This window comes from Symsagittifera roscoffensis, chromosome 9 (assembly GCF_963678635.1).
Source record: "Symsagittifera roscoffensis chromosome 9, txSymRosc1.1, whole genome shotgun sequence".
NCBI classification, from domain to species: domain Eukaryota; kingdom Metazoa; phylum Xenacoelomorpha; order Acoela; family Convolutidae; genus Symsagittifera; species Symsagittifera roscoffensis.
Window position 1 is genome coordinate 8,283,926 of NC_087070.1, and position 27,072 is coordinate 8,310,997.

The 27,072-nt window shown below is 35.0% G+C and overlaps 1 protein-coding gene across 5 annotated transcripts; it reads left to right on the forward strand.

Moving 5' to 3' along the window:
- The first annotated feature begins 657 nt into the window (after positions 1-657).
- LOC134853830 (serine/threonine-protein kinase NLK2-like) lies at positions 658-27,072 on the forward strand. 5 transcript variants are annotated; one of them, XM_063869748.1, is made up of 8 exons: positions 658-1,553; positions 1,829-2,515; positions 10,340-10,469; positions 10,803-10,968; positions 15,826-15,994; positions 17,974-18,202; positions 23,496-23,793; positions 25,845-27,071. In XM_063869748.1, exons 2-8 carry the CDS (start codon positions 2,142-2,144, stop codon positions 25,985-25,987), a joined length of 1,509 nt encoding a protein of 502 aa, XP_063725818.1. In that variant the 5' UTR covers positions 658-1,553; positions 1,829-2,141; the 3' UTR covers positions 25,988-27,071. The 5 variants fall into 5 exon arrangements, with proteins under 5 accessions (XP_063725818.1, XP_063725821.1, XP_063725820.1 ...); XM_063869751.1 differs by having other exon boundaries at positions 1,834-2,515; XM_063869750.1 differs by having other exon boundaries at positions 658-1,548.

The following is a 27,072-nucleotide window of genomic DNA, read 5'->3' on the forward strand; positions in this document are numbered from 1 at the left end:
GACCATAAATTTCAAATGCCATAAGCAATATCGTGTCGGAGAGTAGGCGGAGAAAGCGGGTGGCCACCCCCCTATTAATTCTCTTGACAAAATTTGAGACTTTTTTACAACTTCCATTTTCGGTGCAGCATCGAGCGTAATTTTTTTGCTCATGAAGCTCAAAAACAATTTGGGTGCGATATTGTGCGGGTGATCCTACTTAATTTTCGACCGGGGCGGCAAAACAGAAAAACTCGTATAACTTGAATCTGTCATTTCTCAAGGTTCTTTCAGTCGATTCGTCGAAACAAATTCGTTTCAAATTTTAGCATACTTCTGGACATAAATTAGTGAAAACCCAAAATTGTATATCTATCAATCAGTAAAAAGGATGCTTTATGGTAAAAGTAGGTCAAGCTCACATGTGACTGAGTTACCCGTTACTGTATTTTTTGCATACTGTCTTTTAAATCTAGCTTTCTGTATTTTATGGAAGCGTGGAATTATGGTGTGGGTCGGTGTATTTGTTTATTATTGCGTGCGTAGTGAACTTAATTAATTTAGTCCGCCATCTTGCGGTATTTCTTAAGCATTTTATGCAATGTATTAAACAAGCTTAAGCTTAGACACAACTCGCTTTCTGATTGGTCAATTTTAAAGCGATGACACAGATAACCTCAATTTGGTCACGCAGAGTAAGTTCACCACGCAATTTGCATAGCCTATCTTAAAACATGGCTGATTGTTTTAGCTAATTACAAATTCGACTTTCTTTCTGTCAGTAGAAACTAAAAGTTCAAATTTGAAAGGCAATCTGCCCTTTTTCCCCAGGTGTAATCTACAAAGTAACACGGGCATTCCTCTTGCTTTGTCCAAATCGAAATTTATTGCGTCTAAATAGCAGCAGCTCTTCAAAATCTGCTTTTAATAAACAACAAAAATTATTTGGCAAACCGCAGACCGCTCCGCTCTTACGACGACTTTAATTCCGGGGAATTGTCAATTTTGGAATGATGCAGCAGGGAATTTAGTCCTACTCACGCGAATTGATTCAACACTAGAGCACATAGTCATACAAAATACGCGCAATTTCTCTCTTCTATTGCGCAAAAGTGTAATTTAAAGGGGGAAGCTTTTATTTAGGCCTCAAATTGTGAAATCGAATGCTAGTCATACTAGTTTGTTCAACTCAAAGTGTGCGAATACACGTATAAAGATAGAGATAGAAAGAGAGGCACATAATAGCACAGAGCTAGCTAAAGTAAAGCACATTTGCTTTTGAATATTATTCGGCTCATGCTTTTCTATTTTAATACTCCGAAGGAGCTTTAGATTGAGTTGAGGCGTTTATTTCACTTGCAGTATATAGCTTAGCTCCTATTCCTCCGTCCCTTGCCTTTTCCTAGTTATCCTGGATAGAATTTACTTCTTTATTCCACGGAGCATTAGGTTACTTGACCGCATTCAATTTAGTACACTGTCATATCAAACTAGACTGAATTTTGCGCCGCTAAATGACTCATTCAAACGAAATTGACCCGATGTGTTGCCGTGACTTTAGAATTTAAGGTCAGGTAAGTTTCAGATCAGGAAAGGTCAAAAAATCTGCCTGGAAAACACTGTTTTTTTCTCAACATTTTTGGCGGTAAAATTAGATCTAAAAATTAAAGAAAAAATCACTGAAAATTTTTTTGGAAGACAAATAATTTGGCTTTGCAATCTTGAAATTTTCAATCGTCGAATTTTTGTAAAGTCAAATTGAAACTAACAAACCGATTGGTAAGAAGTCGGTGTAACGTTTAACTCCCAAATAAGCAGTTAATTTCAAAATGGAATCCTGCTTGTTCAGAATAGAAACCCACACGACGGCAGAACCCACAGCTTTAGCTCATCCTTCCAACCACACATTGACAACAACGCTGCCGACGTTCCCGACCCCTTTGTGTGTTTCCGAGGACCAAATAGCCCAGATTTTGCTGTCTCTGAAAGCTCAAAATTCCTTCTACGACGCGTTTTTGAGCCCACAAGCCAGGAAACTGCTTCGACTTGACCCGAAAGACTATTTCACAAGGTGCAGTTTCAGCCAAGCCGAAGACATAGGTCGCGACTCGTGCTGTATCTCGCCTGCTTCGGCCGCTGACCGATTAGGTCTCGTTGAAAACATGAGATATACGAAAAACAGCAGCAAAAATATGGAAACCCAAATGATACCTAATGTTGCCCCACACCACATAGCGCCCTATCACAATCACATCCTAAGTACAGTACATCATCATCACCACAACGGAACAACAACGGGGGGACATCACATAAACCCCACCCACCCCCACCACCACCATCATCAGAATCACCATCACGTGAATGGCGCATTGGTGCCCCCCTCGCCGCCCAGTCCCAAGGACAAGTGCAACAAGGGGGGTTTAGTGGGGGGTGGGCAGGTGGGAAGTAACAATAATGGGGGAGTCACAAACAACAACAATGGGGAGGAAGTTCAAGCAGACAGACCCATTGGATATGGTGCTTTCGGAGTAGTGTGGTGAGTGCTAGTAACTAGATTTGAACCCCAGTTGAAACTTCTTACCTTTAATTTAAGCACATAATCTTCCCATCTCTTTTTTGTAGGAAAAAGCTCAACTGATGTTTTGGGAAAATTTTGAATTTTGATTACTTCGAACATTTTTTGATCGGAAATCGCAAGCATACGAAGGCTCGTTTGACTTCTCTACATTTCAAGTTTTTCCTTCTCTTATTTGTTTTTACGTGTTATTATGGCTGAACGCGTGACGTTACGAAATAATGTATGAAGAACAAATGTGTTCACAATAGTTAGTTTGTTCACCATGCATAATTTCCTTACATTGACCACGCAAAAATACGTTTCAAGGTAAGGGCCAAGTGGAAAAGCCCATACGAACAAAAATTAGCAAATGGGGACAAAACTAGGATAGCCGGTTTTTGTGCAAGTAGAACAGAATGTTCCGACCATAGTCTTAAAGAATCCAAAATTATATATATTTTTTCAATTTAGTGTCGTTTTTTCTGCGTGGTGTGTTAAAAAAATCTGAACGAAAAATTAGAACTTAGGCTTATTCGACATTCATACTAAAAAAGGGTAATTGGAAAACGGTTTTTTGGAGAAAAATAACAAGAAAAACGAAAAAAATCGTTAAAAAATTTTTCAAATTTTTTTGCAGGAAGTTTTTGATTCCAAATTTGGTGCTAAAAACTCCAAAAACTAAATTTACTGGAGTTAATTTAAGTTTCTACGGCTTAAATTGAGCTTAAACTAAGCTTTTGTAAGCCAGACTCACCTTATTAGCTCGAAATTGAACCAAAATAAAAACAAGTAGAAAATGCGTGGAAAATAAAAACAAATAGAAAAAACTAAAACATTCGAATACATTCAATTTTTTGAAAGAAATATCCGTATTTTCAAAAACTATGAAGTGCCAGGGAGACGTAAATTTTAAGTTAGATTTCACAATTCTAGATAATCATGGACTGATGAAATACAGCTATTCGAAGTGATACTATAAATAGCATAAGATGCTGGGAAAAATTGTATAAAATTTTAGTTTGAAAATCAAAAACATTTTCGTACCATTTATATCACCTCTAGAGTATCTTGAAGTAGTTGTAAAACACTGAAATGGATCTAAAATTGACGTATATTTAAAATACATTGACTTTTCAGAAATCTTTTTATAATTATTTAGAAAAATAAGTTGTTTTGAAGCCGTATATTTTCGTTTCAGCTGATAATAGTATCGCTAGGCGATTGTGATCTATAACTAGTCAATTAAACGCCGAAAGCAAGATTGACAATTTAATATATAGTTTCCGTTTTTTCGAAAAATATCTAAAAACCTCGGTGTTTAAAATTGTGCTTTTCTAGATCTTCAAATTTAAATTCCATTTGCTTCCTCCCATACACGTCTGGTCCCGGTAGAATATACAAAACTGAAAGAGGAGCAACTTGCAGCTCTCAACCAATTCAGATCAATTGCAATTCTTAAATAACCGTTTTTGTGAACAATTCTAAGAGCCGATGAATGTAGCTGTGTCGTGATGATATATTTTTTCAGGATTAGTCTGAAAAATTTTTCACTCTCAAAATTGATTTTTTTTTGCGGTTTGAATTTTGATTTCTTTTAAAGATCAGTTCATTTCTTTTGATAAAATGAAGGCAAACTCCACCAGCGAACAGCAAAGGTCTAAAGGTCACGAAAAACGTCATCAACTTCTAGTTGAGAAAGTGGATTGTAGTTTTCAGATTTCTCAGCGGAATCAAACTATACCTATGGATTCAGTTTTACCAAATATACTTAAATTCAAAAGTCTTTATGGCCATACATATAATTTTCGTGTATTACATATAAAATCTTTGTGGCCATACGTATTGTTTTTCGTGCATTTACTGACTCTTTTCAAACGGTCTGTTGGCTAGGTTTTTAGGTCTAGTTTTTTAATGTAGATTTTTTTCCGACTTGGTGGTCTCCGCCTCTTTTTTCAGTTTTTTTTAAAGGTTTTTAATAGTTTTGTCGTTATTTATGAAACTGAAAGAGCTGTGAAGCCATCTATTTTTTTAGTTCGAAATTGTAAAATTCAAGTTTAATCAAAACAAGGCAGTTTTCTCTGTTTCCTGCGTTCATTGACTTTTTCCAACTGTCTGTTGGTTGTGTTTGTGCCCTGAACTTGAGTAGAAAGGAATATTTCACCTATCACTTTTTCGTCAAGTTTACAAATTGCCAAGAGCTGTATGAAAATGGCCTTTTTGGGATATTAATTTGCTTCGGTTTTGATTTGCGTTGGCGACTAATTAATCTTCACTCAAAAGAGCTCAAATGGATTTAAGTCAGCCTAATTGGCTCAAATAATGAGTTGCCTGACTGAAAATATACCACTGCTTCTTATATTATGGAAAGAATTCGAAAAGAAACAGTTCAATATTTAGTACATGTTTTTTAGAACAATCGCAAAATTAAGGTTCGCCCTGATATCATCAGTGTTTTTTTCAACTTTTATGATTCTTTTGCCGTATGATACAAGGTTAATTATCTTCAGAACTTGTCGACATCTTTGGTTGATGTTAAAATATTGTGATATATATTTACTGCTGCTGTCGTTTTGTGAGGATCTTTGGCCAGCCCTTAGTATCATGAAATGCGATTGATAAAACAGTTTTCTGACCTCGCGAACTGATGACAATCACTAGAAAAAATAAATAAAACTGATAAACTAGAAATTCAATAAGAGTGGGAGGCTCATTTTATCTTAGCTCATCCCACAATTCAACCTGAACACATGCAGTGAAATCAAGTCTTCTCTTTTTTGCTTTTTTCGTCCTCTGGAAAACCAGGCACCTCGGAATAAAAAAAATCGCCGTTATAACTCTAGCTCTCTACACTCACAAAGCTACTAAATCAATACACTCTTTTCCGTGTTTTCACACTGTCCTCAAAAATGCAATTTTTAATACGTTACCGCTATATGGAAGAGGTTGTTAAAAAGCATCGGCGTTCAATTTGACAAAGATGATGAACATTTTTTTCTTCCATCAGAGAAATGAATATGAGTCATTGTCCATTTTTCCTCTAACGCCATTATTTATTTAAAAAATATGTCTTAAATGAAGAAAATGTTGAAAAAACAGTAGAATTTTTTGTTTAAAATGAGTACTGCTTTTTGTCTGCAACTGTTGGTATTAACATAAAGTTTAAAATATGACAGGAAATGACACAAAGCATTTGCTTTTGTTTGCATTACCAAAATTTAAATGCGAACTTCATTACGTGACTTTGAAAGATAAGATATCCTCTTTTTTATCTTTTCTTAGAGTTGTATTGCTTGCTTGATAAAACCTAGGCTGAAGAGGCTATTTTTAGTCCCAATATTTGGGAACGTCTACAAATCGAATTTAACACTTTCATGTTTTCTTTCTAATTCAATACCTTCAGATTGAGATTTTTTCAACAAAAATTGGCTACTGTTCCGAAACAAAAAAAAATAATTGCAACTGATGTTCTTCTTTCTAATTGCAGACATCAGAGAAAAAAAGCAATTCAAAGTAGCCCCATTTGTCTAGTGATTGAACATATCATAAAAAGAATTTCTTTGAAAGGCATAAATTGGTGTTCGCATGTAACACTTCTGATGTGCTCAAATGCAACTGCTTAGATTTCTCGGTAAGAATTGAAAAAAAAATCAGTGCAAAAGAAGAATCCGCCAATATCAGTTCTCAGCTCGTTGTGCGTTTTGCATTCTGTACGAAAATAGTGATCCACTTAACAATCTCCCCTATGGTCTCTACTAAAGAATCTCGATCTCTTTAAATCGTTGTTAATTTTTGTTCAAACATGGTAATTTTTGTTCAAACATGGTTGTAGTTGCTCCTTAAGGCTAATTATTTACGTGTTAATGAGCAAAATGAGCAAAAAGCCTGAAAAGTTGTTCTTGCTAATTTGAGATTTTGCGCTTTCTTTTCTGATTTTTTTCCATTTGTTCAATTAAAATCCATTTGCTACAAGGAAGGCAAAAGGAGTTCAATTAAAATCCATTTGCTACAAGGAAGGCAAAAGGAGTTCAATTAAAATCCATTTGCTACAAGGAAGGCAAATTTTGCTCTATAATAACGAAAGTTCGAATAGTGCCAAAATACGTGTATTGATTCTTTTTTTTTGAAAATGAGTTTTAGTTTTCAAGTTTTCCAGTGGAATAAAAAGATCACTTATCACTTAGTGATCCAGTTTTTCTAATTTGGTTAATTTTTGAGTAAAAATCATGAAAATTTCTCAAAATTAAAAGTGTTTTTTATATATATATCTTTTGCTTCAAAATTCGGAATAATTTAAAATAAACCAATCATGTTTTTGTTTTAAAAATCATTTTTACTGTGCTCCGCCCTTCAAGGCCACGAACCAACTATTCAGTCTGTCCCGAGTTCTTTCGCCCTTAAAGCTAAAGCTCAAACCAAGCTCACCGACATCGTCAATGGCGCCAGCTGGCGTGAGTGTCTCGCTTCGGCTACCACGGAACAGGTAAAGGCCAGGTTGTTGTCCTGCTCTCTGGCCAATAGTGGCGACTGGCTTTCAGCTGTCCCTTTGAAGGCCCTCGGTCTCTCCTTGTCTACCGCTGAGTTCAGAGTCGTCTTGTATTTCCGACTAGGCATACCTCTGTTAAGCGAACATTTCTCATGTCGTAAGTGCTCCAAGAGCTTGGATGTCTTCGGCGACCACGCCCTCGCCTGTTCTTCCGATGGTGAGCGCATCCTTCACCGCGACCGTTTACGCGACACTATTTAAAACCTTGCCTCCAAAGCCGCCTTTTCTTCAGTCCTTGTGAAAGCCCATCTCATAGAATCTCGTTCTCGTCCAGATGACCTTTTCTTACCTTTCTTGTCTCGTGGTCGTTCCGCGGCTCTGGACTTCACCGTTCCAAGTTCCCTGTAGCCTGCCACCCTCTCCCATGCTGGAACTTCTGCCGGTTAAGCATCTGAAATTTCTGAGGACCAAAAGATTGCCAAGCATTCCTCGGCCTGCAATGAGGTAGGTGTCACTTTCATTCCTCTATCCGCTGAAGCTCTCGGTAGCTGGTCCCCGTTAGTCACCAAAAATCTCTGCCGTCTCGCCTCTATGGCTGCTTTTTGCTGAATTTTATTAAGTTTTGTTAAAATGTGCAGTTATACTCGGGTTACTGCTCTTACTAACTTTGGATACCTGATACTTGTTTCGATTTTACTCTATTTATTCACTATTTTTTTGCACTTTTTATTAGGGTTATTAAGTAACGCAAAAACTCAAATTTTCTATCAACGTGTAGCGTATGCAGTTAATTAATCCGGCCTAGAATTTTTTGAAATGAGATGGGATTTCAAATTAAGGATTTCAAGTCAGAAAGTTTTCACAAAATGTCACGATTGTTGAAAAGGTCCCTAATTTCATGAGCTTTATACTAGTTGTTTGATTGTTCATAAACTTTGGGCGCTTAGTGGATGTCCAATAATATTGAAAAACAAGAATTGTTGAAACTTTTCTCTTTTTTGTTGATGCATTTCAAAAGCGGTTGTGTGTCATTCTTGAGCAGTTCATTGTCGAAAACAGCTTTAAGTAGTAGATTAGTAGACACATTGTTTTAAGTTGCATTGAGGCAAACCAATTGATCCATATATTGTGTTAATAGACGCAAAAATTATCATTTTGGCGTTGTTATTGCGTCCGGGGGATAAGATTTACTTCTGACACGTTAAAAGGCAGTCGGAACTTTTAAAGACTTTTATATAGTACGAAAAACTTTAGGGTTTTGACCACTTTCGATGAGTAGAAAGCAAATACGGCGTAGATTCCGTTTCTTATTTTTTGCAGTTAATTTTTAAGGAAAGCTCGTAGGGTGTCAAGTATGGTATCATGTTAAAGCCAAATTAGTTGTGATTCTGATTTCAAAGGGTATTTTCAGACTCAATTAGACAATTGAATAGAGGAATCTGGCTTCCAAATTAATTTCGGTTTTTATTTCAACGTTATTTTAGCTATTATTGCCACTCAATCTTGCCTTATTTCATTTAATTCAATGGACTTTTTCAAAATATAATTGACAGGATATTTAAACTAAAAACTGATTTGAAAAATTTTACTAAATTAGTGTAGTCTAAACATTGTGAGTTACTTGCACAGCAACCAGCTGTCGTTATTTTTAGTTGGATCAATTTTAAACCAAGAAAAAGATTTCACCGTAGAATGTCCCCCTGGCCGCGTATTATTTTTGAAAATTAATTCTGTATAAATATGCATTTCGAAGAAACGCACAATTAAAATTGATTTTCATAATGTATATGTTGGTTTGCATTGAATGCTGTGAATTCCCTAAATTATTGTTTTTCCAATACTTTTTTTTCAATAAAGCTGCTAATTTTGTACGACTTTAGGCTATCTATACTTGAGGTTGTTTCCTTAAGATGATCGATTTTTTGGGGTTGGGGGAGGGGAGAGGTTGATTCAAAGCATTTTTCGTCTTACATATGACATTGGTCCTTGGTGCTGATATAGGTCAAATCTAAGAGATATACGCGAAGAGAAAGACACCACATATTGCATTGTTTTGTTTACCTATTAAACTAAATTTTCTCAGTATCTTCGAGAGAAAGAAAACAAAAAATCAAATTACCCATGAAAAGCTGATCAAAAAGCACTTGTGGCGTGATGATATCATTAGTATTTGTTGATTGATGGACATTGCAAAACGCTGTCAACATTGCGTTTATAAAAGCATATACGGTCGCAATCTTAGAAGGGGAAACTTATTCATCATGTTCGGTTGATGCTGAAGTTTAATATATTTCGTGGGTATATCAAGTCAAGTGTCGAAAATTTGGACCCCCTTGGTTGTTGGCTAACTTTTGTTTGTGAACTTTGCTTTCTATAAAGTAAGATCCTAGTGGTGTATTCACTTCGTATTCGTATGTTATTATTAACATCTCAGCATGCAAAATAGTAGTATTTATTTATAAAATTTGCGCTCAGATGGCGTTCATGCAGCGCGTGATGACTAATTTAGGTCGCCGTCTAGAACGACAGTTTCTGTGGTTTGCTTGCTCTCCGATTCGAGGTAAACATTTTCTTAGGTGAACCAGAAAGTAATGGTAGCAGACTCACTAAACTAAGTTGAACTGTTGAAAGTCTAAGAGGTTGCTTTCTCAAGTCAGTCAAGTATATGAACCAATTTCTTACCAAATAAGGAATTTTTTAGGAAAGTTTAAAATTTAAGATATCTGTCAATTATTAAGTCCAAAATACACCATGTTGAGCCAAAACATCAAGGCGTGACCTAAAAGTGATTTTTGTCTTCATGGTTGAATTTTTGGTGGTTTATAAATTACTGTTTTTTTGCTGACGTCAAAATCAGTTTTACTTCTTGGTCGAAAACAAAATTATTCAGCCATTCTTAAAGGAAACATAGTCTAATACCGGTGGGATTTGAAAGATAAGCTGTATTTTTTAGGACTAGTCTACTTCAGATAGATACTATTGTTATGCAATAAGTATCTTGATTACGCTATCTGAATCACTGGTTTCGTCTGAATATTGAGTGTGTGTTTGTGTTTACGTGTAAAAGAACGAAGTGATTGTTATTTATATCCGTTGTGATGATTTTTTGTTTTTTTTTTCAGGAAAAATTCTTAGAAATTGTTCAGGCTCAAATTTATTTTTTTTGCGGTTTGACTTTCGATTTATTTTTAAGTTCAATTCACTTCCTCTGTTAGAAGGAAGGCAAACTCCTTTATGGAACAGCGAAAATATTTAAGGTCACGAAAAACTTGATCGAGTTCTAGAGTGTGTGAATATCGAGTGTGTGTGTGTGTTTTTAGGGCCGTGACTGACCCGCGGGACGGGAAGCGGGTGGCACTGAAGAAGTTGCCCAATGTGTTCTCCAATGTCATCGCTGCCAAAAGGGTCTTCAGGGAACTCAAGATGCTATTCCACTACCGACACGAAAATGTGAGATACTCTCAAATTAACACGACACAAAACTATTTTAAAAGTTTTTAAAAAGCTATTAGACCATTAGTATGTATCGTTAATAAGATTGAGCAGAAGTTGATTTAGAGCGCAAATAAATGCAAAGCTTAGATTATTTTTTAATTTTTCTATGGTTGAATCTTAAAAGGCGACCAACGAAGTTTCTTAACATAAAATTGCCCTAAATAAAGAAAGATATAGTAAAATTGAATCAGTTCACGGGGAAGCTTTGATGGATGCTCTTTCAACGGCAACCGACAAGGTTAGTGGTTTTTTGGAATTTGAGTGGAGGTTGATGATGTAATGTTTCAGGTGTTGAAGTCGTTGGACATCCTGCAACCTCCCCACAACATATCTCTGTTCCAAGAAATCTACCTCATCTGCGAGCTAATGCAAAGTGACCTGCACAAGATCATAGTCTCCCCCCAGCCCCTCTCGCTGGACCACGTCAAAGTTTTCCTCTACCAAATTCTCAGGGGTTAGTAATCAGTTTTTTTTTAATTATTATTACTTGACCCCGACCCACTGCAGGCCTGGGGGAGGGGTGTTTGTTTCATTAGGCCCCGGTCTTGCTCAGTGCAGGACCAACCGTGGGGGAGGGGTGTCATCCATGTCGCTGTAGCCGTTTCAACCTTCAGGAGGATGATGGCATTGGGAACCCTCCGACCATGACCTAAGTGGGATTCAATTCAAACCCACCTCTTGTTTAAAGAGACGAGCGCCTTACCCACTCGGCCACGGCCGCTCAAATTACTCAGAAAATCGCCATTCATCATTTTGGCTTTTAGGTTCAGTTTCGTTCAATTAGTTTCAGCTCAATTATTTCAAACCAAAGATTACGAAACGGAATCTGGCGAGACGGGTTTAAACTTTTAGTTTTAACTATCATGGTTCTGGGAAACTGTTTTTTTTGGCGTTGAAGGTTAGATGCGTTTTTCATTTCAATGGAACGTACTTATTGTAAAGTTGCATCATACTTCGTTCTTGAGAATAGAATCAATCTTGAACAGTTTCTTCAAAAAGACCTTTTGACTTTGTGGTCAAGTTCAAAACACTTCAAAGCTTCAAACAGTTCTAAGTCTTGTGTGCTGTTAGTCTTTCACTTGTGCATCGATTAGCTTGAAGGAGTTGTTCTTTGCTATTAGTTTTTCATTCCTATCTTTAACGTGTCACCTTCAATTGATCTCGAAGTCTTATGCCATAAAGGTTTGATGCCATATTTGTCTATGACTTTAATCGAACCTTGTGCCCTCAAAATAGCCTTAGTTTTGGCTAGTTGATGTCAAATGATATATTCTTTTAGATTTGGCTGTTCTAATAAGAAGTCATCATAAGAAACTTTGCCAACATGATGTTGGGTCGATGAAATGTGTCAAAATATTGGGTTTAACTTTGAACCCATCTGACATTTGACTTGTGTCAAATCAAGCCCAACTTAGTTGACTTTTTTCATTCATGCTCTTGAATTTGAAGCAAAATACGCCGATTTTCCAAAAAAAAATGACGCAAGATCACGTGCTTATACAATTATGAATCGATTTTCAACGGTACCTATGATTTTTATGAAAAAACTTCAATTTTTTCATAAAAATAACAGTTCGTTACAGCTTGTTTAACGGTCGCATGTTTAAAGACAAATGACGGATTGAAACTAAGTAGTGGAATAATGTTTCTATTGAAGAGCAGATTGATTTTCAAAATGTTATCAGTGCGAGAAAATTCAAGAAGTTATTCACGTCACGTCAAACCATCTTCATTTCACATTGCTATTTTTTCACATTCTCAAACGAAAATCTTACCAAACACAAAATGACAGCTTTTCGCTGTGAGCCTTTTGAAAGCTTAGTTTACTATTTGGGAGCAATGAACTTGAATATCATACCAAGTTAGCTGTTAAAACTTGTTTTACAAATGTAGTTTAGGTCGACGACTCTACTCATTCTAGCTTAATTTATAAACAAACATCGGTTAGAAAACACGAAATATAATTATGAAGTGAACTTGTTTTGTTTCCGGATTTTTGTTGTTGACAGACGTCTTTTCCTTCTTTTAATTGTTTAACAGCGTGTGTTGTGAGGTTTTGATTATGATAAATCCCATGCCTTGAAAAACAATCAGCTGAAATGGTAAACAGCGTTGGTGTTATGTGGTAGATTTAATTCTAGTATTGGTTCACTTTCATGTTCCATGTGCTGCGTCACCCCGTTATGGAATGAATATACCAATTGTTTTTCTATTCAGTGAAGTAAAAATATATATTAACTTAAAAAAGATCTGGCTGTTGAAAAAGAATTGAACTGGTTCAAATAGGGAATAAGTTCGCGTGAACGAGGGTAAAACTATAATCCATGTTATGTTGGTATTCGCTCTAATTGAAAGCCGCTTCTCTCCTTTAGTTATGTTTAGGTTTTGCGGTTTCTCTAAATTTGGAAATTCTGAAAGTGTATTTTCTTTCCCAATTTCCTTCTGTTTTTCTTTGTAGTTCTTCGTATTGGTGTTCGATCATGTTTGAATTCCTTGAATTGAATATTTTTGGTTTAACACGGTTGAACACAGATTTCAGGAGGGAGCAGACTATAATAAGTATCTCATTATCAGAGAACCCTAAGGTCTATTGCAACTTTTTTGTGGACACGTTTCATGAATATTATAACAAAGTAAGCAAATTTAAGTTTATGCAACTGAACTTATTGAGCTTATGTGAAGTCATTGATTCTCCGAAGCTGAATTCTTGTGTCCAAAAATGTTTTGTTTGTATGGCAATTATTTTTTTAAGTTCTTCAATACCTTTTTAAATGACTCAAGTTTCTACACCCACTGAATATTAGGAATCATTCCCTTTTTTTACTAGCCACGCCACAATTTAAAATGTATCTGAATTTATGGAGCTATCGTGCTGATCAATGGGACAGCAGGGAACATAAATTAGTAGACTAAGAAGTATACATTAGAACTCCCACGACTTGTTGTTTGCAGTGTGATAATAAGAAATGGGAGGGATTTCATGCCTCGCTGATTTCCCTTATCCTGAAGTCTCAATATTCCCTGACATCTGAAAAATTTGGTCTTACTTTTAACTCATTTTCTTATGTTCATTTATGCAAATCCGTGAAATTTTTAACTTCCTGTGAATCAAAGGTGCCTTGTTTTTTCTTGTGGTTGAAATTGTAAACCTGTATGATGATTTTTTTTATTGTTTCTGTTTTTTTCATCTTTTTATACTTCCAGTATATTTGTAGTAATTACAGTTAACTTTGTCCTATTAAGATGTGCCCGTCACGTGAGCTCTTAAATTCAACTTGAAATAAAAATTAATAAATCTACTTGAAATAAGATACAAAATAGATTTCAGCTCTACTTGCCTATGGCAATTTGTGGCAATTTCCAACTTAGCTGAAGTAATTGAATCAAGCTTAATGTAAGTTGAATCTGAATCACTCGATAAAAGGACAAAATTACCTGGATTTTTCTATTGCCATTTTTTCCCTAATTTCTTTAAAATATATATGAGGTGGGATTTCTTTTGCTTGCGTTTTTCGTAATTATATGGTAAATTAAGCTCGTTAATGATATAAAATTCTCAAACTATTTTAATTTATCATGCACTTGAACCCAGTTCAACGTGATCAAGTATTTCGTATGATGGTTGGACGGATAAAAAGAGGAAAATGCTTCAATTTCAATCTTGGGATTCTTTTTTTGAATATCATTTTTATCAGTTTTTATCATTAATTGTTGTAAAATCTATATGTAATACGTCTAAATCGTTCCGAGAAATCGGATCAGTTGATTTCAACCTTCAACTAAATATGGTTATGATATCTCGTGCTTAGCCACGTGATTCCCATGCTTTTTTATTTGCATTCCAAGAGATCTATACTTGCACTAGAGCTTAGACTTCAGAAATCTTGTGACATCTGCTGGTCAAATGCGACTTGACATGGCATGACGTTGTCTGTATTTGACCTAAAGTGTCTATAAATCAAACTTAACTTTTTGCGTTTCTTTACATAAGCGTAGTTCATCCTAACGTTAGGTGTCCATCATAAGATCTTGTCTTGTGGCGTGTATTTAAATAAAAGTATATTGATAGATGAAAATCGGTGGTAGACATTGGTAGGTTTGTATGAAAATTTAAATTCCATAGAAGGAATTCGTTTTTTTTACTCCGATGTCGGTCGTGTTTTGATAGCTAATTGGTCGACAACAATAATAAAAGTAATAAAGATATCCAAATCCAAGTATTTGAAGAATGAACTTTCGCTCCTGTGGCATATACGCCCCCCTGTTGTTTGTCGCATCTTTTCACATGCGTTTATTGAGCCAAAAATGACAGCAGTTGTTCTAGAAAGAGCTGATAGAAGCTTTCATCTATTTGCTCGTCATGCCAAGGAATGTAGCAATCCAACTCAAGAGTAAACTCTTTTTCTCCCCCCCCCCCCCAAAAAAAAACTAGACTACAGAAATAAAGATCGAGAGAATGGGAGACTCTAATAAGTCTATTCCAATTACGAACATTAGCTTGACAAAAGGCAGTTGGACTGGCCTATTTATCTCCAAATGTTTTTGATCCGTTTGTTTCGAAAATGACAGTTAATAAATGGGACTGAATTGTCAACTGAGGATTGGAGATTAAGTTCGCTGGCCACAAGGTCTAATTGGTATAAACAAACTAGTTGATCGCTTTTTGTATTTATACTTGTTCATAACTACTGTCATTCTTGTTTTTGAGTAGTAGACTGTCAGTTCAATGTGCGGCGTTTGCAGTCTTCAACTTACAGAGATTTGAAAATATCTCTCTGATTGGAAAGATTTAGTATCTGTTAGACATATTAAAATATTAAATATTAAGAATCAGGAAACAAACAAAAATATGTCGTCGCTCGTTGCAAAGAAGCCTGCAAATTGTTTGGTTCTTAGTCCGTAGTTTTGCTCTCATGTACTATGGGAACGTTCTAAACTCGGGATCGAGGCAGTTATATGCAGTTTGATAAATCCAATTAACCAAGTCTTAAGAAATATATGCAATCCTTGTGTGCGTTAGTAGTCCTTCGCTTAGGCTTCTTCAGTTCTTGTTTTTCATGATAACAGTTTTGATTGGCACTGTTTTTAATCCACCTTCAAGCGAAAACTCTCCGAAGTCGAATTTTTTTGGTTCGATTTTTTTGATTGTTATGAACGTTTATTTGTTGATATTTGTTTACTTTTTGTTCGGTACTTTTTTAAGGGCAATGTTTAAATTGCCTTGCTGGGATTCTGTTTCTATAGTTTTGAGAAAGATTATTTGATTGAGGTTTTCTGTTCCTGAGCTTTGAGATAATTTTTTCTGTTTCAGGTCTGAAATACATCCACTCCTCTGGAGTAATTCACAGGGACATCAAACCCGGAAATCTGCTTGTGAATTCGAACTGCTGTCTCAAAATTTGCGACTTCGGCCTCGCCCGCAAAATTGAACCCAACTCACGCCGCAACATGACGCTAGAGGTCGTCACGCAATACTACAGGTATACTAATTAGGATTTTTTACGTTCCATTAAATGGTGATATTTCCAAGTGTCACTGAAAGTAATGAAGACATTGACAAGTGACGTGTTGATGTTTTTACGGGAAATATTTTTAAGTTTGTTAACTCCAAATATGATTTTTTTGCGGTTTGAGTTTTGATTATATTAAGAGTCGATGAACGTAGTTCAGACTCTTATATAGGTCGCGAGGATTTTTTTTTTCATTTTTTGTTCTGGAGAAAACTCTTTAAAATTTATTCAGTCTCAAATTTGATTTTTTCGCGTTTTGACTTTTAATTCCTTTTTAATTTCAGTTCATTTTTTGTTAAAAGTAAAGCAAACTCTACTATTGAACAGAAAAAGTGTAAAGGTCAAGAAAAACGTGATCGATTTCTAGTTTTAAAAATGGAAGTTAGTTTTCAGATTTCCCTGCGAAATATAAGTTGTTTTTATCCAGTTCTCTCAAATTTTATCAGAAAGTGTCAATTATAAATTGGTGTCTAGAAATTCAAAGAGCTTTAAGAGCATCTAGTTTTTTGAAGTTCGAAAGTGAGATTTTTTCTTGCATTCATTGACTCTTTTCCAACTGCTTTTTGGCTATGTGTTTCATTTAAATTACATTCAAATTCATTCGGTAAAACGAAAACCTCTCCGATTACAAAAGTGAAAATGGAGCAAAAAACGTCAACATCAACTACTTCTAATTTTGACTTCTAGGATCCAACTTTTAGATTTCCCAGCAGAATAAAAAAATTATCTTAACCCAGTTTTATCAAATTGGGTGTTTTTTAATCAAAAAATGTCCATCAATTAGTTTTCCTGAATTTTAAAGAGCTTTAAGATCTTACATTGTTTTCTTTGACATTCGAAAGTTGAAGTTTTTCTCGATTTCTCGAAAGTTGAAGTCTATATATGTTTTCGATTTCCAACTGTCTGTTGGCTATTTTTGATAATTGTTGCTCCTAACATCTTTCATTTTAAATTCCCTTGTTTTTTTCAGGTTACAATTACAAAAATTATTGAACATTTTTTTTTATTTTGGTACAAAATTAGTTTCTTCATTGAATATTTTTCCGCTTACACCAAAACATTTTTTCGTAAAAGCATTTTTGCTTAATGATAAAAAATATTTTTTGTAAATGCAAAATTGTATTGATTAAGAGCAATTTACAATTTTGCTAACTGATAAAATACTTTTGCACCTTTTTTGGATAAGAGCATTTTCGCTAACAGATAAATTATTTTTTTACTGATAACTTATTTTTTGGATAAGAGTAATTTTTTTAGCTGATAAAAAATCATCGCGCAAAACTTTTTGGATAAGAGCTTTTTTCTAGCTCATAAAGGTTAATCTTATGCTGCATCAAAATTTTTTGCATAAAAGCAATTTTACTACTGATAAATTACCATTTTTTGCTGCTACCTTTTTAGGACCGTCAAGTTTTGCAGGGGTCAAAATAGCATGTTATTATTTAAACTAATTCAGTGCCGACAAAATAACAAATGAAGCTTCAAAAAAGTCGGAACCATGGCTTGGTTTCAATCAGGAGTAAAATTAGGCCTAAATAAAACTTTATTGGTGAGAATTTATGTTTAAGCGCTGGCCTTGAATGCATTTTTTCAAACTCCGGTTAACATTCAGTAGATCAATGAGCGCTGAGGTGGCAGAAAAAACTTACAATTTCTTTTCATCAAACTAAACAAATGAGCTGATCTCAACTTAACACTGAAATGTGTTTTAAACGAGTTATGTCTTTTTTGATAATTTACAGGTTAAAATGTTCACAATTTTGAATTTTTTTTACCAGCCTTGGATAAATTTAAATCATCATTTTTTGCTGCTACAATTTTTGGTTAATTTTGAAAATTGATAAATGATCAGAATTTACTGCTACATTTTTTTTGTAATAGAGAAACATTGCTAAGTGATAAATTTTTATTTTTGAAAAGCGTTAAATCATCAGTTTTTTTTTTTGCAGGGCACCCGAACTACTGATGGGCGCCACGACTTACACCTCCTCAATAGACACGTGGTCTGTGGGCTGTATCTTCGCAGAACTCCTCAGTCGTCGGATCCTGTTCCAGGCCTCCAGTCCAGTTGTCCAGCTGGATCTCATCATTGACCTGCTGGGAACACCGCCAGACATGGAGTTGAAGAATGCATGTGAACCTGCAAGACGACATGTTTTATCACAATCTAGAAAAGTGGTATGTATTACAGCAGTAGATTTTTCGCCTTATCTCAGCGCAGCAATTTCGGGATCTTCTTAAGAATTGTCCCCCTCCCCTAATGGGAAAAAGAAACAGTTCGTTAATTGGAAAGAAAACGAGTTTGTTACAAGGTACAAAATGTGTGTTTTTAACCTTCCAATTAGTCTTTCGTGGGGTGAAATTTCTTGTTAAAATGAAAGCCCTATTTTATCCTGCTGTAATTTCAATCTTTTTTTTTACCCTTCTAGACATTCAAATCAAAAACTGTGATTGATGATATGTCTTTGAAGTTTTTATCGCACGCGGGAGACATGTAGATTTTCCGTGTAGCGCAATTTTCTAAAAAGCTGCTGTCTGGAAAAACATGTAAACCCTGATTTAATTGCGCCCGATGCTTTTGTAATTTATACGGTGTCGAGCAAAAAAAAAATAAGGCACAACTTTCTGCAAAAATCTGGATGTTTTTTTTCAGATTAATGAATTTAGTGAGTACTCTTATATAGGCTTTGGTCTTGCTGATTTTTTTAGGAAAAAGTCTTAAAATTTGTTCACGCTCAATTTTAATTTTTCGCGGTTTGACTTTGATTTCTTTGTAAGTTCAGTTCATTTTCTTTGTTTAAAGGAGGCAAACATCTATCGAACAACCAAAGTGTTAAGGTCACGAACGCCTGGTTTTGAAATTGGTTTTAATTTTCAGATTCACAGCGGAATAAAAAGCTTACTTGTTGCTCCAGTTTTCTCAAATTGAGTTAATTGCATTGAAAAAGTATCAATCATACATGTTTCAGAAATTCAAAGTGCTTCAAGGGCATAATTTTTTTCGTTTAAATTCGCAAGTGACGTTTTTTTTTACAAAAAAAAAACAAGTGAATTTTTCTTGTTTCCTTGCGTTCATTACTTTTTCCAACTGTCAGTCGGCTATGTTTTATTTTTAGTTATCCTAATTAAAATTCATCGGTTTTTGCAGGAATTGCTAAAAGGTGTTGGTAATATATTTTTTGTATTTATAGCTCCCAAATGCCCATGGCGATATCAGTCCCACAAATAGAAATCCTGTTCTTTTTCCGGGCCATAAATTATAGTTTATAAGAAATTGGATGCCTTGCGGAAGATTCAGTTAAACTGGTTCAAAATCACGGCTGATCTTTTTGCAAAAATTTATGACTGTATTGTACATTTTGTCTAGCCATGAAGCATTTCGGTCATAAAACCACAACAATCGAAAGTCGAGACATATTTTATTGCTTGTTCTTCAACTTCTCGTGCAATGTTTTTGACGCTTCAAAACGCGATTTGAAGATCGAGGTTATTATGCTATTGTTCTAAAATGCCCAGAAATATTTCAAGCTTTCTAACACTTGAGGAATTTCGAGTTTTGTTTCGCTTTTATGCACCAACCTTACCCTATAGGAAGCCTATTTTAAGGGTTTGCCGCTAGAAACCCAACTCGAAGTTTTGTTTCTTGAAGTGACGTGGTTTTATCGTCCTAAACCGCATTCAAGTTCTGTTAGGCGGTAATTGACAACCAACCCCAAAACTGTTTTTAGAACTTCGCTTAACTTAAGCAAATAGAGGAAAAATGGTAAAAATTAAGAAGCTATTGCATTTAGCAGAAGTTCTCAAACACGAAGATTTAAACTCCAGCTTTTATTGCGAAGTTTTTTTTGTTTTGTTTTTACCTTAGAACAATGCGTGTAAACTAATTTAAAAAAAACCAATTTTTTTTTTGAAAACAACTCAAGTTGATTGGTTAATGACTTAAGTGGAAAATTTTTAATGGTTCGAGGAGCTGAGCGCTACCATGCCCCGGCTCATTCCCTCGCAGATTTTAATTCAAAATTTCGTTTTTTTTCTCTGAAAAAGTTAGCAAAATGGTTGGCTTAATTTCTGCTCTAAAACCTGTCGGCTTATTGCTGATGCCCATAATCTAGGTGTAGGTAAAAGGGAAATGAATTGAAGCGTGACAGTTGGATTAAGACACCGGCATGAACAAAAGTTCACTTCAGGTATGAACGAACTTAATGTCGCGGCGGTTTCTTCACGTAATTTATATAAACTAACTGACCTACAACTGCTAACTTGATCTCATAACATGGTAGTCACATAACAGATCTATCTAAAACCAGCAGTACTTTTACTATACTTGTTCGGTATTCGTTCTCGATCAATCAAAGCTCTATTTTTCTGATCTGACAAACTGGTTAATCAAAGCTGGTTAGTTGTACAGAATACACAACAGAGGTGAATTTGTATGAGGTGAAAAGAGCTTTGATGTCTAAGTCTGTTGACCGACTGTGCGTTGTCTTTCTTGTGGTAAAGTAATCGATCTTCTGAGACTTTTACTAAGCTAAAGTAAACCAATCCAACCCAAAACTTTGTCATATTTCTGGGTGTATATTTTTGCTCACCTTCAAATGAATAGGAGCACTAGAAAATCTGTATCCTGTCAAATTAAATTTTTGTTCTCAATTTTTAAAATTCGTGCAAAATTTTTTGCTACGAAGAAAAAACACTTTTGCAAATAGTTATCACAAGTAAAGAGAACCAGGGTAGCCATTAGAGCTTAATGAGTCATTTGGTTTCAATGAAGTGAAATTGAGTTTCAAATTAGAAATATGAAAATTAATTATCCTAAACCTGTTCTAAAAAAACTGATTCGATGTGAGTGATCTAGTACTTCAATTTCCTACTGAAAATCGAAAATCAGTTCACAAAAGTGCTATTCAGACAAATTTTTCTGTTTTTTCTTCTATTTCAAAAAAATCTTAATGACGATTAATAAAGCATGGTATGATACCGCTCTCATTGTAATTTATCTTGCTTCAAAAGGCGCTTTCTAGTACTTGGGTTTTTCTATTTTTTCGAGAGCCGTCAATTTCGGGTTATAAATGGACATTTTTGGTGCTCAGTAGTTTTTTTTATTTTCCCGGCCATTTGATATATCCAAATTTTGATCAAAGTAGTGGAATAAATTTACTTGATGCGGCTTCAAATTTCAGCTTTTTGACTAGCAGCTTTCGACAAAATTTTTTATATCATCCGAAAGATATCGATGCGCTAACCTCGAAAATAAACAGATATTGTATGACCGATCATTTTTGAAAAATGATAAGGGCTTGACTTTTAGCAATTTGGGAATATTAACGCGCGATATATTAACGCGTTTCAATCATTTACTAAATTTTTGTTTTTCAAAAATTTCGTCATTCTTTTGAACCAAAAATTTTTTCATAGACATTATAGACATTATAGGGCAAAAGGAGTATTCAGGACTATTCAATAAAAAAATTATTCCCGTCTTCTGAAATTTTGTTGGTTTTACCGGCGAGTGTCAATCATAATAGCATTTTGGAGTTCAAAGAGCTAAAGGTGATAGATTTTTTCTTTGAAACCCAAAACTTGAAATTTTTTTAAAAGTGTTTGTCATTTTTGTGTTCTTGAGTTATTCTTGAGGAAGAGATATTCTTCCAATTGTCTGCGCGTTATTTTTTAACTACTTGTTTGGCATTTTTAAATGTCCATGAATAAAATTCAGACTCTTAAATAGGTCGCGATGATTTTTTTCAAGAAAAGTCTTAAAATTTGTTCAGGCTCAAGTTTACTTTTCGCGGTTTCAGTTTTGATTTCTTTTTAAGTTCACTTATTACTTTTGTTAAAGTGAAGGCAAACTTCACTAGTGAACAGCAAAAGTTTAAAAGTAACGAAAAACGTGATCAAACTCTGGTTTCGAAAGTGGAATTCAAATTTCAGATTTTTCAGCGAAATAAAATTTCGCTTATTGATCCAGTTTTCTTAAGTTGAGTTAATTTTATCTAAAAAGTGCCAATCATAAATTGTTCTAGAAATTCAAAGAGCTTTCAGGTTGTCTATTTTTTTTGAAATTCGAAAGTTGAGATTTTTTTCAAAAAACAAAGTCAGTATTTTTTCTGTTTACTTGCGTTCGTTGACTCTTTTCCAACTGTCTATTCGCTATGTTTGTTCTATTGGGGTGAACTTTTCTGCTAGTATAAAGCTTGATTTTCATAAAATTTATAGAAAAAATAAATCAATTTGATGTTACCTCGAGCCTGAAATAGCAATAATGTCAACTTTTTTGCCGTTTGTCTGAAAATCACTGGTTGCTTTGTTTTGAGCTAATCAGATTTGAGAATAATCCCTTTTTTCTGCTGACTGGCTTGTGTTTTTTCTAATTTTTCTTCGTGCAGGCCGCTTCCCCTTTCTGTTTTCACGTGGCTTTTACCTTGAACGCTTGATTTCTTGTTCACGTGCGGTTCTTATTTCAGGACAAGGTAAACTAACAATTAGGTTCACCTATAAAGAAAACACAGTCTGTGATTGATCAACGTGTAGTATGCCACCAAATGGTATTATTTATCGCTCTACTCTTATATCTAATGTTAGTATAGTGGGGTTGGTCCTTCGTACGTTCTTTTGACACCAAACTTGTGTTTCTTTGAAACCACAGAATAGGGAAACACCAAAATAGGAAAACTCGTAGGCTTAAGTAAGTTAGTTCAACGCTTTGATTGCAGATAATTTGAATTTCAATTACTTTGAGACATCTGTAAAGAATCGAATGCTTAGTGAGTTGGGCTCTGATGATTTAAATAGTTTATCTTTTTAACCTGAAGAGTGCGCAATGTGGCTATTCTTCAATTTATGATCATCGGACTTGAATTCTAAAACTCTCGATCGGTTAAATTTGATCAAACATTTCAAAAATCGGCCTTGAATTAAACCATTTTACAGACGTACCGGATCTTAACTAAATTTCAAAATTGTAAGCTCAAGATAACCCTGATTAATGTTGACCTTGTTTACCCAAATGGGGTCAAGCTGAAAAGACTCGAGTTTTGTCTGTGTGATCTAACAGGCAAATTAAGATAAAAGCAAAGTACTTATCACCTTAATTGATGCTGGACAAGTTATGTTTGTATTAGTTTTATAGTTTCATTGATCATTGAAATAATGGTGTGTAGGATAGACATCATGCAGCTTTTAATATAAGTACAATAAAATACCGGAAGATCTCAAAACAATGGGCTTCATTTTTTACCTCACATTTTCATGATAGAAATTTCCCGAAGATGCAATTTTGATCCAGTTTTTTAATTTATGTCTTGGAAAAGAAATCTGAAAATTGCATCTTATCTTGAGTTTTTTCTACAAAAGTCAGCACACTTGCATCTTTTCTTTTTCTTTGGATGACAGTATCACTAAAATATTCAAATCTAATGTTTTCAACTATCTCTTTTAGAAACTAGACTTGATAGTAATTATTTTGTTTCAGCCACAACTAAATTCTCTGTACCGCCTCAACAGCAGTGCTCCTCCCCACGCAATCTACCTTTTGAGCCAGTTCCTTACCTGGTCTCCAGAGAAGCGAATCTCAATCCAGAGTGCCCTGGAACACCGATTCCTGGACGAGGGTCGCCTAAGATACCACACTTGTATGTGTAACTGCTGCTACAATAGTGCCAGAGATGGAACCAGGGTTTACTCTAAGGACCTGGATCCAGTATGCGAGACTGCTTTCGATGCTTCTTATGAAGACCAGCTGCGAATGAGGAGCATACAGGATGTCAAGTGTAAGTACTCATTGGTCACTTGAGCCTGTATAATTTACTCATATACTTTTTTTTTGAAATCACTTATACTCTTCTAGCAGTAGTGGGAGTTTTTTTGTGGTGGCCGAACATAATCTTATTATCATGCAATTATTTGTTTGAATACGCTCATGCAGTGCCTATGATTCGCTCAATACCTTCGCGGTGCCTGTGATTAGCTGAAATGCGTTTGCTGTGCCTATGATTCGCTCAGTGCCTCTGTAGTGCCTATGATTCGCTCAAATATGAAACGCGTACGGACCATGTGATTTGACTATTTTCAATCAGCTGCGTGGCTATCAAAGACTAGTGTCCCACCCAATTTTATGTAGCAATTCAGAAAAAATATATATTTTATATTTCTCGCAGTATCAACATATGTGAGTCATTGCTCCTGTTGATAAGGTAGTTTAATTACGCTATTCATTTAATCAACTAAATGGCGTGCAAACTACCAAAAGAAGACGGAAATTCATGCCTTCAGAATTTCATGAGTATTTTTCAACCTTTTTAGTTATAAAATGCATAGAATGGTACAAATTATACTGTGACCGCCACACATAAGAGTCATGAAATGTTAAATTCCAGGGGATTGAAAAGCAAAAAGTATATTTAAAGGTCAAAATGGGATCGAACGTGTTACATTTTTGACAACGCGCGCTCAATATGGTCGGTAATATCTGGATTTAAAAGTGCTTACATCACCGTCTGTTTATGGGACGGATCATTGAAGCGGCGTTTCAACACGCCAAACTTATGTATTGTTTGTGTATTTTCTAAACCATCAATTTTTCATGAGATTCTGCGGATTAGTCAGACCAATAAATTTATGACTGTGTGCAATTGAATTATTGATTAACCACAGAAAAAATCTCGTCTCAACAAAAGAGCTATGATTACACTATTTGAAAACAGCAATGAATTATATATTGTAGTCGTAATTCAATATTTTTAGTTCAAAAGGTACATATTATGACTATTATGAGTAATGTGATGAAAAAATGAAACAAGTGTATTTAAACCGCGATTGAAAAAATAGATTTTACTATCTCTCTTGTCAAATCTGACACTCTTAGTTTCAATTAACTTTCGAGTGCTTACTATAAAATAGTAATTATGTTATCATTTTCAGCTCCGACAATTTTTTGTTCGAAATGTCTCTTCAGATGTTAGTGAAAAATTTAAAAATGGATGTTTATGGTTTGTTGAACCGAATCATTGATTGTTAGTTTCGATAATGAGCTATGAAGGTTTACTATTCATCAGGCTTTTAAAAGAATTAGTGCAAATTTTTCTAAAATAGAGTTGAACTAAATTAAATTTTACTCCGTTTGGAAAAAAATATGTCCTTTGCTGTCAAGTTGTTCAATTAATATTCCATTTTATGCAAACAAAGTTGACAAAATGAAATTTGAGGGCAATATTTCAATTCATTCTTCTGATACATGCAAACCAATGTTCAAACAAGATTTATGAAAGACAATAATGAAATTGATTATTTTTGTGACAACCTTAATCCTAAATGATGCTGTCAGAAGCAAATGCAACAGTTATTGGAGAAATGCTAGATATATCTCTAGAAGAAAAGACAGATCTCCTAAACTATCCCCCTTTGGTACCTAGTAACAAATAGCCTCCCCTCCCCTATAATTAAATAATTCAATGGTTAAGCATATGAGACTAGGTTCTAACCTAGTAAATAATCTCCCCCTTCCGCAAAAGGGGGGAATAGATAGAGATCCGAAATGATTTCCTCAAATGATTCAAAAAAATGAGTGGAGGGCTTAATGGAAATAATACTTGCATGCGCAGTTGATACAAGATTGCAGAGCCATAATTTGTACGGCGACTTCTTGCGAGGTGATCCATAGTTAGCATTTAACCATTAGAACTCTGGGTTACTGATATGCAAAAAAGTCTCTTTCTCAATTCTCTTCTGAAATTGAAAAAACCCTAAAATTGATTGTTGATAAACCAAAAAAACGGATGAAGGCGAAACATTATTCATTATTGTTCGTTTTGTTTGTTTGTAGATATGATCCACAGCTACATCATGGACCATCAGCAGAACAACAAAGTGCCCCTCTGTATTAATCCATCTTCGTCAGCCTACAAGTCATTCGCCAATTCTACAGTCGCCCAGCCATCCGAACTGCACTCGCCCGCCGGCTGGTAACAGCCTCGAACCCCGGACCTCGTGCTTCACAACTCCGATATAACACCCAACACAGTGCATCTCTTGGCCTTGCAAATTAGCCATACCAATACCATTCCGCAAAGCTCTTCCCTGGTTGAGTTAAAGTCGATTATTGAAGCGATCTGAAGTGACGGGGGTGGGGGGGGGGGGTTGAATGAAGTTGTGCGATGACGACTTGAAATGGACCGCGTTGTTCTTACTTTACTTACTAGTAGATAATGTTTGCTTATGTTTCTTCCTTTTATTTACAACTTATTCTACTATTTTAATCTCAGCCGGACAACCCGCTCTTCTCAACCGAACTCAAACCACCGACCCGCAGCGAACCTATTTTGAATTTATCTGTGCGGCGCCAACTACGACAACCAACAATCTGTAATTAGCTCTTGTCATGAAGTCTCGCGAACTGGATTCCTATCTACAGATTAAACGTGCAATTTAAGAGGTGCTCTATCAATGAAAATGACACGAGAATTGACTTGAAAAATCTGAGATCTTACTGAAGCGAAATTATCTGGATCTCTGTGAGTTCAGCTGTCAAATTATGTTTAAGAAGGTCAATTTCGAAGATGCCAAAAAATATATTTGAAAAGGAGCAGATGTTAAAATTTGGTTCGCAGTATTCGTGGGTGGCAGTGGTTTAATCGGCTGCAGAAAAGTGAAACTTGATTTTAAGAGTTGTTTCCGAGTATTTCATGGTGCTATTAAACACATCCTTTGCAGTAATAAAATAATAAACAAAGCGATTATAACTCTTCTCTTTACTGTTTTTGTGCTCATTTAATTAGATGACCTCTCCTGAAATAATGAGCTGAAATAATCTTTAGTACACTTTTACCTTATCTTAACTTTAATATCCTATAAATGTATTCTACTTGTACGTTAAATGTGTGTTGTTGTACCAAAGCTACTCACGTCGTCTTATTCTCAAAAATTGTCTAATACTTTCAAACAACTTGTATCTTTTAAAGTTTATGTTAATTTGGGTTGGCGTAATAGTAAAAATTTTCTTCCTTCATCAGATTTAGGTAAAAAAACTTTTAGGTAAAACATAAGTTTCAAGA